General features: G+C 45.0%; 1 protein-coding gene across 2 annotated transcripts in view; it reads right to left on the minus strand.

Annotated features, from left to right (window-relative positions):
• The window catches only part of LOC104309652 (septin-2), a 44,009-nt gene that overhangs the window by 2,792 nt on the left and 28,446 nt on the right, over positions 1-12,771 (minus strand). For both annotated transcript variants that reach the window (XM_054172978.1, XM_054172977.1), the window contains exon 12: positions 8,851-8,944. In XM_054172978.1, coding sequence (XP_054028953.1) covers positions 8,876-8,944 — 69 coding nt within the window. In that variant the 3' untranslated portion in view covers positions 8,851-8,875. The remainder of the gene's footprint in view (positions 1-8,850; positions 8,945-12,771) is intronic.

Here is a 12,771-nt window from a genome sequence, read left to right on the forward strand (position 1 = left end):
TCAATGGGAACATGCTTTATTAGATGCCTCAGTCCTACAGTGTTAGAAATGATGAACCACTACTGCTAGGAGACCATTTTCCTTACAGCAATAGGTCCTAACAAACCCAGATAATTTTCATACAGAAGGTGCAGACAGATAAAAATCACAGAATGTTAGGGGTTGGAAAGGACCTCAAAAGATCATCCAGTCCAACACCCTACCAGAGCAGGATCACCTAGGACAGGTCACACAGGAACACATCCAGACAGGTTTTGAATGTCTCCAGAGAAGGAAGCTCCACAACCTCCCTGCGCAGCCTGTTGCAGGGCTCTGGCACCCGCACAGAGAAAATGTTTTTCCTTACATTCATGAGGAACCTCATCTGCTCCAGCTTGCACCCATTGCTCCTTGTCTTATTATTGGACATCCCTGAGTAGAGCCTGGCTCCATCTTCCCAACACTGCCCTGCACATCTTTATCAACATGAATGAGGTCACCCCTCAGGCTCCTCTGCTCCAAGCTGAAGAGCTCCAGCTCCCTCAGCCTGTCCTCACATGGGAGATGATTTACTCCCTTCAGCATCTTTGGGGCTCTGCACTGGACTCTTTCAAGCTGTCCCTGAGGTCCTTCTTGAACTGAGGGGCTCAAGCAAGCTTCTTTAAAAGCCAAAAGCCAGCCAATATCAAGGAACAGGAGGTTTACAGATCTGACTAATACTGCTACCTTTTTTCCATTTGGGAAGAGTTGCACAACTTATTTTCCATCCAAGGCCACAGGCAGAGATGCCATGGAACAGAGAAGGTCACAGTCCAAGTAAAACACTGTCTTTTATTACATTCCCTTGACAATCCAGGAACACAACTGAAAGCAGTATGTTTTAATAGGGAGATGTAAGGTACTATTTATAGATGAGCAAAGTCATATGAAAGTGTTACTGTCCTACACATCAAGGATTAGAAGCCATAATATGACTCACCTGAAGCCTGCCTAGCTCTCCACACAATGTGGCTCTTGAGGACCCTGCTATGACCTTTCTATGAAAGTCTAAGGTCCTATGGAGCCACACAAGTCCAGTACTTACAGCTGTACAGTAGCAGGGGAAAAATTTCTAACAGAAGTCTAATCTAAGGGAAACAAAACCTTGTGATAGCCCTTCAATGCAGGGTTTGCTCAACCACTCCACAGCTAGGAGAGCTGAAAAGAGCTGGAGAACAAGAGTGCTCTTCTAAGCCAGAGAAACAGCCACTAGCAGTGCCAGGCACTTGTTCCAAATACTACAAATTTGCCCAAGCTTCACATTCTCTAGGCTCTCAATTTCAGCTGCCAAAAACTACAACAGGATCTTCACTTCCTCTGATGACATTTCTCATCAGATCAATTCAGCATTCAGCAGCATCCTTTTAGCAGGCTGGTTGCTATGACAATGCTTTCCGTTGTTCTGTTAAATGATGTAAATTCACTGGTAGGAAGAACCAGCTCTTTGGTGCTTTTAGTACTGGTCTTACCAAGAATCAGAACAGTGTTAGTGTGCTCAGGAGGCTTTCAAATACCTATGGAAACCATGAGCTCTATTAAAAGAATTTTCAACATCCTGTAGATATTTTAAGTGTAAGATGCTTAGTTTTTCTGAGCAGACTTCCCTAACCATAGCTACATTTCCAGCTGGCTCTGTTTGTTTTCCATAGGCTGGCTTCTGTTACTGGTTTGTCCCAGTATGATCTTGAAGCTGAGTGGGAGACAGACAAACCAGATTTGTAAGAATAACAAGAGGAAAACAGATTGCAGAGATATACTTTTAGAAACAAAGGGAAGAAACACCCATTAATAACCACTTCATTTGAAAAAATACTTGCAGCTTGTTGTAATAATTGTTCATCTGAGATGGGCAAGTTCAGGAATTGGTAAACATGCTGTTGGGATTACTGCAGGCATATTTCACAAGCATTCTGGAGTATCCAAATAAAGCTAAATCTAAACCTGGTTTAGTTTTTGTTAGCTTACTCCACCCCTCCCTCTTCTTCCTTTCCAATCCTTCATTTGAACTGTCAAGGAGGAGCAGCATTAAGCTCCTACACTTTACAGCAGCGTCTTGCATTGTAGAAGAAAAAAGATCTGAACAAAACCGAGCTTGTCTTCAAGTCTTTATCATGCTTCACGTGGACTTGTAAGATTAGTATATCAAAATCTAGGGTGAAAAAAGGATGCAATTACTCCTGCTTATTCCTAGAGTATTCCCAGAGTCTGTGCTCTCACTGCCTGTTGCAAACACCTCCACATCCACTGTTTGTACACAGAGGCTATGAAATGATTGGAGGAAAGGACAAAAAAGTGTAAGTCAACATCTTTGCTAGGGCTGCTCTCAAAAGCTCTTCATCACCACCATCTCCTAGAACAGGTTTACGCACAGCCTTTCGTCAAAAGCTGCAGTTGGCACACTGGTCACTACTCTTCCCAAAGTCATCTTCCTTTCCTATCTCTAGCCCATTCTCCCAACTGGTGGATGTGGGGAAGCCTGTGGATATGGTGTACCTGGACCTCAGCAAGGCCTTTGACACTGTCCCCCACAGCAAACTCCTGGCCAAGCTGTCAGCCCATGGCTTGGATGGGAGCACACTGCGTTGGTTATAAACTGGCTGGAGGGCCGAGCCCAGAGAGTGGTGGTGAATGGTGCCACATCCAGCTGGCGGCCAGGCACTAGTGGTGTGCCCCAAGGATCAGTACTGGGCCCCATGCTCTTTAACATCTTTATTGATGATCTGGATGAGGGCATCGAGTCCATCATCAGTAAATTTGCAGATGACACCAAGCTGGGGGCAGGAGTTGATCTGCTGCATGGTAGAGAGGCTCTGCAGTGGGACCTTGACAGACTGGACAGATGGGCAGAATCCAAGGGCATGAGATTGAACACATCCAAGTGCCGGGTTCTGCACATTGGCCACAACAACCCCATGCAGAGCTACAGGCTGGGGTCAGAGTGGCTGGAGAGCAGCCAGGCAGGGAGGGACACTTGGGGGTGCTGGTTGATGGTAGGCTGAACATGAACCTGCAGTGTGCCCAGGCAGCCGGGAGGGCCAGTGGCATCCTGGCCTGCATCAGGAACAGTGTGGCCAGCAGGAGCAGGGAGGTCATTGTGCCCCTGTACACTGCACTGGTTAGGCCGCACCTCGAGTCCTGTGTCCAGTTCTGGGCCCCTCAGTTTAGGAAGGATGTTGACTTGCTGGAACGAGTCCAGAGAAGGGCAACGAAGTTGGTGAGGGGCTCGGAACACAAACCCTATGAGGAGATACTGAGGGAGCTGGGGTTGCTTAGCCTGGAGAAGAGGAGACTCAGGGGTGACCTTATTGCACTCTACAACTACCTGAAGGGGGGTTGTAGTCAGGCAGAGGTTGGTCTCTTCTCCCAGGCAGCCAGTACCAGAACAAGAGGACACAGTCTCAGGCTGCACCAGGGGAGGTTTAGGCTGGAGATTAGGAGGAAGTTTTACACAGAGAGAGTGATTGCCCATTGGAATGGGCTGCCTGGGGAGGTGGTGGGGTTGCCATCGCTGGGGGTGTTCAGGAGGAAACTTGACAGGATGCTTGGTTGCATGATTTAGTTGATTAGGTGGTGTTGGATGATAAGTTGGACACGATGATCTTGAAGGTCTCTTCCAACCTGGTCTATTCCATTCCATTCCATTAGTGCTCCTCTTCATTCCCTTTATGGTTTCTGCTTCTCCACAGTATCACAGTATCACCAAGGGTGGAAGAGACCTCAAAGATCATCGAGTCCAACCTGTCACCACAGACCTCATGACTAGACCATGGCACCAAGTGCCACGTCCAATCCCCTCTTGAACACCTCCAGGGATGGTGACTCCACCACCTCCCTGGGCAGCCCATTCCAATGACGAATGACTCCCGGTGAAGAACTTTCTCCTCACCTCAAGCCTAAACGTCCCCTGGCACAGCTTGAGACTGTGTCCCCTTGTTTTGGTGCTGGTTGCTAGAGAGAAGAGACCAACCCCCTCCTGGCCACAACCACCTTTCAGGTAGTTGTAGAGAGCAATGAGGTCTCGCCTGAGCCTCCTAAACAATCTGTCCATCCTCTTTGGAAACTCTGAACATATTCCCTTTGTATAAGCTTTGCCTTTGACACTCCCTTTATGCTTCTCTCACTCCAGCCTTGAAAGTCAAAAGAAACTGCCTGAAGTAAATTCTCCTTTGCTATTTCCATAAAACCTTTCAAGATGCCCCTATTCAAAAGAGCTCAGGCAAACCAGACCTTCCAGTCATCCCATAATGGTAATACAGACTTGTCAGCCTTTTTGGCAAGGATTTGACTTTAGCACTTCTTAATCACTATGCAAAGCCAGACTCTTTCCAGAAATGCCAAAAGCATTCAACAACCTTCTCCCCACCTTGAAACACATCTGAAATCAGAAGTATTTCTCATTTTTGGGGGCATTACCACATTTCATTATCCTCCTGTTTAATCTCAAGTTCTCACCTATGAAGGTATTTGCACCCTACTTCTCTTTTCCCAATCTATCTGAAAACATCTTTATATCCATGTTTTATGAAGGGGGGAAATATTTTAAAGGGACTTTTTAATAAAAGAGGGGGGGAAAGGGGGAAAAAAGCAACCCTCCATTAATCCAAAGAGTGAAAGTTAGTCTTTTGCATAAATCATCTATAAAGTTTTGTACTTTTCTCAGCCAAAAGGGTCAAAAGAGCAAACAGAGGAGACTGCTTTTACTTGCAGAACTGATCCTTGTAAAACTAGACTCTGACAGCTGTTTGAGATAAGCTTCAATAGAACAAAAAGGATTGCTATCAAGTACATTGACATTCCTTGCCAGTTTGGTTCTGTTACCTACTGTGTTAATTACAAGTTTCCTGGTTTCTCTGGAAACAGTGCCTTCAAAAAAAATACTGCAAACAAATCTGACAGGAATCCTGAAGGTTGAAACCATCATTCCTCCAAACTGTAAAGTCACTTAACAAGCAGAAGAGAAACTTCCCTAAGGCCAAGTTCTAAGTGAGGATTCACTTCAACAGGCTGCCAGGATCACACAGCAATGCTGGGGTTTAAGCAGGACTGCAGCTGCAATTCTGCCTGTGCACATCAGCCAAAAAAATTACACTAAAAGTCTATCAATCAATAACTCAAGGCTAGCACAAAAGAAGTTCAAATTTCTTTCCTGTCAAACAACATGATTTCCATAGCAGCTGCAGAAAGGTAGTTTAGCAGAGCCCAAAGAGACAGCAGAACCTCCATATAGGAAGATCTTGTTCGAATCCTTCTCAAATACGCTCAACATTCAATATTTCAGACAGATTCACAGAATGCATTGGGTTGAAAGGGACAAAGGTTATCTTATCTGACCTTCCCCTGCAGTCAGCAGGGACACTTCCAACTAGAGCAGGCTGCCCAGGGCCACATTGAGTCTGATCTTGAATGTCTCCAGGGACAGGACCTCTACCACATCCCTGGGCAACCTGTTTCAGTATTTCACCACTCTCATTGTGCAGAACTTCCTCCTGATGTCCAGCCTAAATCTCCCCTGCTCTAGTTTCAAACCATTGCCCCATATCCTGTCACGTCAAGCCCTTATAAACAGTCCCTCTCCAGCCTTCAGACACTGAAATGCTGCTCTAAGGTCTCCCTGGAGTCTTCTCTCCTCCAGGCTGAACAGCCTCAGTTCTTTAACCCTATCTTCATAGCAGGGATGCTCCAGCCCTCTGATCATTTTTGTGTCCCTCCTGTGGACCTGCTCTGGCAGGGCCATCTCTCTTATGTTGGGGGCCACAGAGCTGGACGCAGTACTCCAGGTGAGGTCTCACCAGAGCCGAGTGGCAGAATCACCTCTCTCAACCTGCAGACCAAGTAACTTCCTTAAGATTTAGTTCAAACTAAATGACAATGAGATCATGCAGACAGTTAAATCTGCAAAGCTTTCCTGCTTTCCACATTCAGTGGTCCAAGATGTATTCCAGATTAGAAATGTAAAGTATCTACAGAATAGCACTTCACTGAGATGCACATGAGCAGGCTCACAACTGTTTGCTGATGTATCCATGGCTGCAAATTCAGCCTGGCACAAACTCTGCCCCAATTTGTTTTTACAAATGCCATACCCAGTATTCCCAGAAGCTGTGCAACACAGTGAATTCTAGTGCCATAACTGGCTACCCATCAGTGGGAATACTGCATCCTATGAGCCCTCACATATTGATCTCACAGCAAATCCAGTATCTAGGAAGTGAAGAGCTCAGACTAGATGTATATCATTTGCCATCCTGTGCTCTGCAAGCAACAATTATGGACAATTCTGTTAGATTTAGGGTGGGGGATTTTTCTTACTATCCCTTTAAAGGATGTCAAATGTGATTTCTAAGTCTCAGAAAGGACTGAGCTCCTTTGCAAAACCCAGTAACAGTCATTTACACTATGTCAGGTTGCCTGCATCAAACAGCCATTTTCACAAGCAGTCAGTTTGGCCACATGATAACCAAGTCATCAAGAAAATTTGGGACCTCCAGTTCAGATTCAAATATTTAACAGGGTGCATAATTACCAGCTCCTGTCTGGGGAAGTGAGAGCCTTGTGTCAGACACTGCTATTGCACACACTGCATGGTCAGCCACAAAATTATCCTCAGTGTTTAGACTTCCAGCTCTGGGAAAATGTATCTTAGTACAGAAATTGGAAGACATGATGTGAAGACTTCTCTATCTGCAAGACTTGGAACTGTGACAAGAAACCTGAGTTTGAATTACTATTTTCTCCTTAACTCAAAGATCACCATGCACATACCAGTAAAACCATCAACATCTGCTTAAAGACAAATAAGTTTATTCCTTAGGAGACTTTTTTGGGTTTTTAAATATAAACAGGAAGGCTGAAGGTTCAAATAAAGGCAACAACAGAAAAAAGAAATCTCCTTATTTTAGGCTTGGAATGTTGGCAATTGACACAAGGTCATAAGGGATAATATAATCCATTTTATTCAAGCTTTACATTCCAACTAGAGTATTAAGCTGAAGCATTGAGCAACAAGACTCCTCACAGTCTTCCATTTTTTATTCTTGCATTTAAAAGAAAAACTATGCCAGAAGAGCTGCATTCTGAAGAAAGCATGAATACCTGCTCCAAGAATTTTGCTCTTCACTCACTCTATCCCACCTAATACATCACACACGGCATCAAAGCAGTCTGTGCTCTCTACGCATAACAATTTGTCTCAGGTTTTGTTTGGTTCCTTGAAAAACCTGCTCGAAGTTCAGCAGCCTACATGCCCTCAAACACTCCAACTTCAGTCTGTATATACTCCAAACAATTTTCTGAGTAGCTTTTGTTAACAAATCTGGATGATTCAAAAATAAGGCACTGAAGAGATCACAGTATCACCAAGGGTGGAAGAGACCTCAAAGATCATCAAGTCCAACCTGTCACCACAGACCTCATGGCACCAAGTGCCACGTCCAATCTCCTCTTGAAGACCTCGAGGCATGGCGACTCCACCACCTCCCCGGGCAGCCCATTCCAATGGTGAATGACTCTCTCAGTGAAGAACTTTCTCCTCACTTCAAGTCTAAACCTCCCCTGGCGCAGCTTGAGACTGTGTCCCCTTGTTCTGGTGCTGGTTGCCTGGGAGAAGAGACCAACCCCTTCCTGTCTACAACCACCTTTCAGGTAGTTGTAGAGGGCAATGAGGTCACCCCTGAGCCTCCTCTTCTCCAGGCTAAACAATCCCAGCTCCCTCAGCCTCTCCTCACAGGGCTGTGCTCAAGGCCTCTCCCCAGCCTTGTTGCCCTTCTCTGGACACGTTCAAGTGTCTCAATGTCCTTCTTAAACTGAGGGGCCCAGAACTGGACACAGGACTCAAGGTGTGGCCTAACCAATGCAGAGTACAGGGGCACAATGACTTCCCTGCTCCTGCTGGCCACACTATTCCTAATTCAGGCCAGGATGCTGTTGGCTTTCTTGGCCACCTGGGCACACTGCTGGCTCATGTTTAGGTGGCTGTCAACCAGTACCCCCAGGTCCCTCTCTGTTTGGCAGCTCTCCAGCCACTCTGACCCCAGCCTGTAGCTCTGCATGGGGTTGCCGTGGCCAAAGTGCAGCACCCGGCACTTGGACTTGTTGAATGCCATCCCATTGGACTCTGCCCATCTGTCCAGTGATAAGCATTTACAGGTCTTAAAAAAGCTGCAAGGATAACATCTGCAGAATTTATCATTTTTTTTGTAAGCTACCCAGAACATCACTCCTTTTTTCTCTGTAAGTACTGTAAAAGCAAGTCCCAAGTGCAAAATTCACAGAAGGGCTTAGGTTGGAAGGGATTTCAGAGATCATCTACTTCAACCTCCCTGTCATGGGCAGGGACACCTCTCAACCAGACTTGGCTGCTCAATGTCTCATCCAACTTGGCCTTGAAAACCCCCCAGGGAGGAAGCATCCACAGCCTCCCTGGGCAGCCTGTTACAGAGTCTCACTACCTTGTACTGAAGAACTTTTCTTTAAGATCCAGTCTAAACCTGCTCTCCCTCAACTTCAAACCATTCCCCCTTTTCCTATTGCTAGACATCCTCATGAGAAGACCCTCTGCAGCCTTCCTTTAGGATCCCATCAGGTGTTGCAAGGCAGCTATAAGCAAGGCAGAGTCTTCCTCAGGCTGAACAAGCCCAGCTCCCTCAGCCTATCCTCCTAGCAGAGGTGCTCCAGCCCTCAGATCATCATTGTGGCCCTCCTCTGGCCTCACTCCCAACAGCTCTGTGTCCTTCTTATGCCGAGGACACCACAACTGCACCCAGTATTCGAGGAGGGGGTCTCAGTAAGAATTTTAGAAATCTTAAATAAGAGAAGTAAACAGAAAAGTCATACCTGATGCATCCAGATGTTAAACACCTTAATCATCACCAGGCTTCATTCTCATTTGGGCTTGCATCTGTGCGATCATCTCCTGCATGCGGCGCAGCTGTAAGAGAAAAACACCCACATGTTTCAAACAATTTCCTGAGGAATCCAAAACTTAATCTTTTCCTTGCATGGTTGGACACAGATCTGATTTGCCCCTTCATAAACTGGAAACGTCAGAATAATTCACGTGATTGAATACTTTGTTCTTCCCATCTCTCAGATTATTTAATGCAACACATCTGACTTTCCCAAAAGACTTGGAAGAACACTTAGAATGAAAATCAAGCAATAAAATCCAAATCTGCTGAAGCTTGCAGACCTGTGTCTTAATATTTCAGCTACAACAAAGAAAATATGGAGAGAGATAACACTGCTTGAGTGAGCTGACGCAGCTTTGCTCTGGCACGAGCGCTTGAAGCACGCTATCCTGTACGGATCCTCATCTTCTTAGCAGCAGTGTCTGGTTAACCACAGTTTGCAGAGTTAACAGCCAAGCACCATGCAGGCAGAATTTAAGGAAAAAAATACATCAAACACAAAAATGTTTATAAAAATTTGGAAAGACAGACTAAACATATTAAGCACCAATATTTTCCTATCCAAACAATGACCTTTCTGAAAATAACAGGGGGCTTTTAAAGGCTCTTTCTTATAAGCTAAATTTCCTCCTCAGAAAAGGCCAAGTGAATACAACATCCTTCTCCTTCTCCAAAAAAAAAAACCAGAAAAAAAAACCCAAAACAAACCAACCAAACAAACAATAACCCCACCCAAACCACAAAACCCAATGGTTCTAAGAAAGAATAAGAAGCACTAAAAGAGATTTTCAAAATGTACATGCAAATACCTCTAGTTTGGTTTACAAATAACTAGGTGTTTCCTTCCAGATGCTAGTGGTGAAGCTCCACATACACAACTTTTACACAACATGATTTAGACTGGAGATTAGGAAGAAAATCTTTACAGTGGGGGTGGTGAGACATTGGAACAGGTTGCCCAGGGAGGTCATGAATGCAGTCAGCAGGGACATCCTCCACTAGATCAGGTTGCTCAGAGCCTTTTCAAGGCTGACCTGGAATATCCCCAGGCATGGGGCCTCAACTCCCTCCCTGGGCAACCTATTCCAGTGTTCCACCATCCTCATGGTGCAGAACTTGTTCCTAACATCCAATCTAAATCTCCTCCTCTCTAATTTCAAACCATTAGCCCTTGTCCTATCCCTACAGGCCTTTGAAAACAGTCCCTCTGCGGTCTTCTTGTAGGCTCCCTTAAGGTATTTGTCTTCTTGCTGCAGCCTCACAGGGTTCAGCAGAGGCTAATTCCAGCTCCTGTGACTGCAGCACTGACACACTCCAACAAAAAGAGATTCACACAGGAGCAGTGTGAGATGCAGCTAAGTCTGTAATGTTGATTACATACCCACCTACGCTGCTCTGCTAAACACTTCAGATAAAAAGCTGCTGATCAAAAAGACAGCATAATGCTGCAGGAAGGAGGAGGGGAAAAAAGCAGAACATCTTGGAAATGAGAGTTGCATTTATTCCACGGCCCAAGAAAAGATCAACTTGTAAAAATATAAAACACCTGGTCTTTTGAAATGCCTCTGCAGAATTACCATCAGAATAGAAAAGTAGCTTTTTTGGAAGCTCGCCTACTTGAGCTTTCCCAAGAGCACTCAAAGCTGAGCCATGAAACATTCCCAAAATAGAAACCATTCAGTAATCACAGGGGGAGATACTGCTGCACATATATTATGGTGACTGCTCAAATTCAGCACTCTGCTAATAGCCAATGGCACATTTTAAGACTTATTATAGCTTTGAGTCTCACATTTTCTTAACCTTAATTGATAAAAATATGCCCACAACATAAAAGAAATCAGATGCTGCATGACTCAAATGTAAGGTAGAGTAAAAGCACTGGGAGAGCTACTCTGCTCTAACATTGAGACTGTAAGATTTTCTTTCTCCATTTCCATGTGGTGTTTTGGAAATCTACTAGAGTAGAGTAGAGGTAGAGTGCTAATCTCATTCATTATAGAATCACAGAATGGTTGGGGCTGGAAGTGACCTTAACGATCTAGTTCCAAGCCCCTGCCGTGGGCAGAGACACCTTCCACTAGACCAGGCTGTTCAAACTCCATCCAGCCTGGCTTTAAACACTTCCAGGGACGGGGCATCCACAACTTCTCTGGGTAAACTGTTGCAATGCCTACCAACTTCATGGTTAAGAACAACTTCCTTACACCTAATCTAAACCTACTCTCAGTTTAAAGCCATTATCCCTTATCCCTGTGCCCCTGTAAAAAGGTTCTTTCCATCTTTCTAGTAAGCTACATTTAGGTACTGGATGGCTCCTATTAAGGTCTCCCTGGAACCTTCTCTTCTCCAGGTTGAAGAACCCCCTCAGCCTGTCTTCACAGAAGAGGTGCTCTAGGCCCTTAATGATCTTTGTGGCCCTCCTGTGAACTTACTCCAACAAGTTTATGTCCTTCTTATGCTGGGGACCCCAGAGCTGGACACAATACTCCAGGTGGGGCCTCACTAGAAGGGAGATGGGAAGAATCACCTCCCTTAACCTGCTGGTCCTGCTTATCCTGATGCAGCCCAGGATATGGTTGACCCTCTGGGCTGCAAGCACACATTGCCTGGTCATGCTGACCTTCTCTGCAATCAACACCCCTATGTCTATCATGAGTGGTGATAGATACCACAGACTGCGCCCTGGCTGCATAACTACAGGGCTAAAGTTAGAGGCAATAACTGAACTTAGAGAGAGTACACACAATTATCTTGGAGAGAAGCTGATTTGCACAGTAAGAGTGCTGTCAGCTCAAGTGTAAAATTAAAACTAAAAGAAGAATCAGGCTGTACCATACTCAAAGTGTCAATCTCTTCCACAATTCCTCTTCAAGTATAGGACAGGATGCAAGAACCACTCCTACACATTACAATACAAGCCAAAATCATCTTGTATGGCTTCACCTTACTTCACCTTCTACTACACAGAAAGAAACCATCTTTCCCCTTAATACAGCTGAATGTAAAAGAGCACACAAAGGACTGAAATTGATGTCATATCAACATCTGTGGTCCCTTTGCTGCTGAGGATTATAAGCATCAAGGACATATTATGACTTTGATCTTGCTCAGCAGTAAACCATCTCACTTGTAAGAGCAGCACTAATGTATTCTGCACTCATCCCCTAAAGAAAGGAGACTACATGACAGCGCAGGGTCAGTGCACACAGTGAAAAGGAAGCTAGGAAACAATGTTTGCAAATCTGTTAAACAGTTCCTGTGAATTTCCAGATACCAAAAATTCAAAAGAGTAAACTTAACCTTGGTGTAAACTCCCCTGAGTTTACTTATGTCAGGTCTTATGTCCTGGGTAGTGACCACACAACTACTGCAGAAATACAGAAAAGAAACAAACATTTCAAATGAGAGTTAAGGGTAAAGAGTTAAAAGTGACTCATTCAGCCTCCTAATAGCTCCCACATCACTACCAAAGCAAGACACACAGCTTTGTTCTACCTTCAAGGCTACACCTGCAGTACATTTTGCCCAGAACACCAACAAGCACTGCTCCTGTCTGAACAAGGCGAGTGGCTTTTCAGTGACAGTCCTACAGCCATCACAGGGTAAGAAACATCAAAACCCAAACCATATCTACACCTCACTGACATGCTTCCCCTCCCCACACCAAGTATGATTATTTCTGCCCCTGCCTTTACCCACAAAGTTTGTATGGGAAGAGGCTGCAAGAACAGGGCAGGATGGAAAAGTGCAGACAGTTGATTTTCTAGCACACCAGGCTGTTCCCATGACAGTTTCTGCTGGTTAAAAATACTTCCAATACCAAGGAGTACAATTAATCTTGTTA

The sequence above is a fragment of the Dryobates pubescens genome, chromosome 25 (assembly GCF_014839835.1).
Source record: "Dryobates pubescens isolate bDryPub1 chromosome 25, bDryPub1.pri, whole genome shotgun sequence".
NCBI classification, from domain to species: Eukaryota; Metazoa; Chordata; class Aves; order Piciformes; family Picidae; genus Dryobates; species Dryobates pubescens.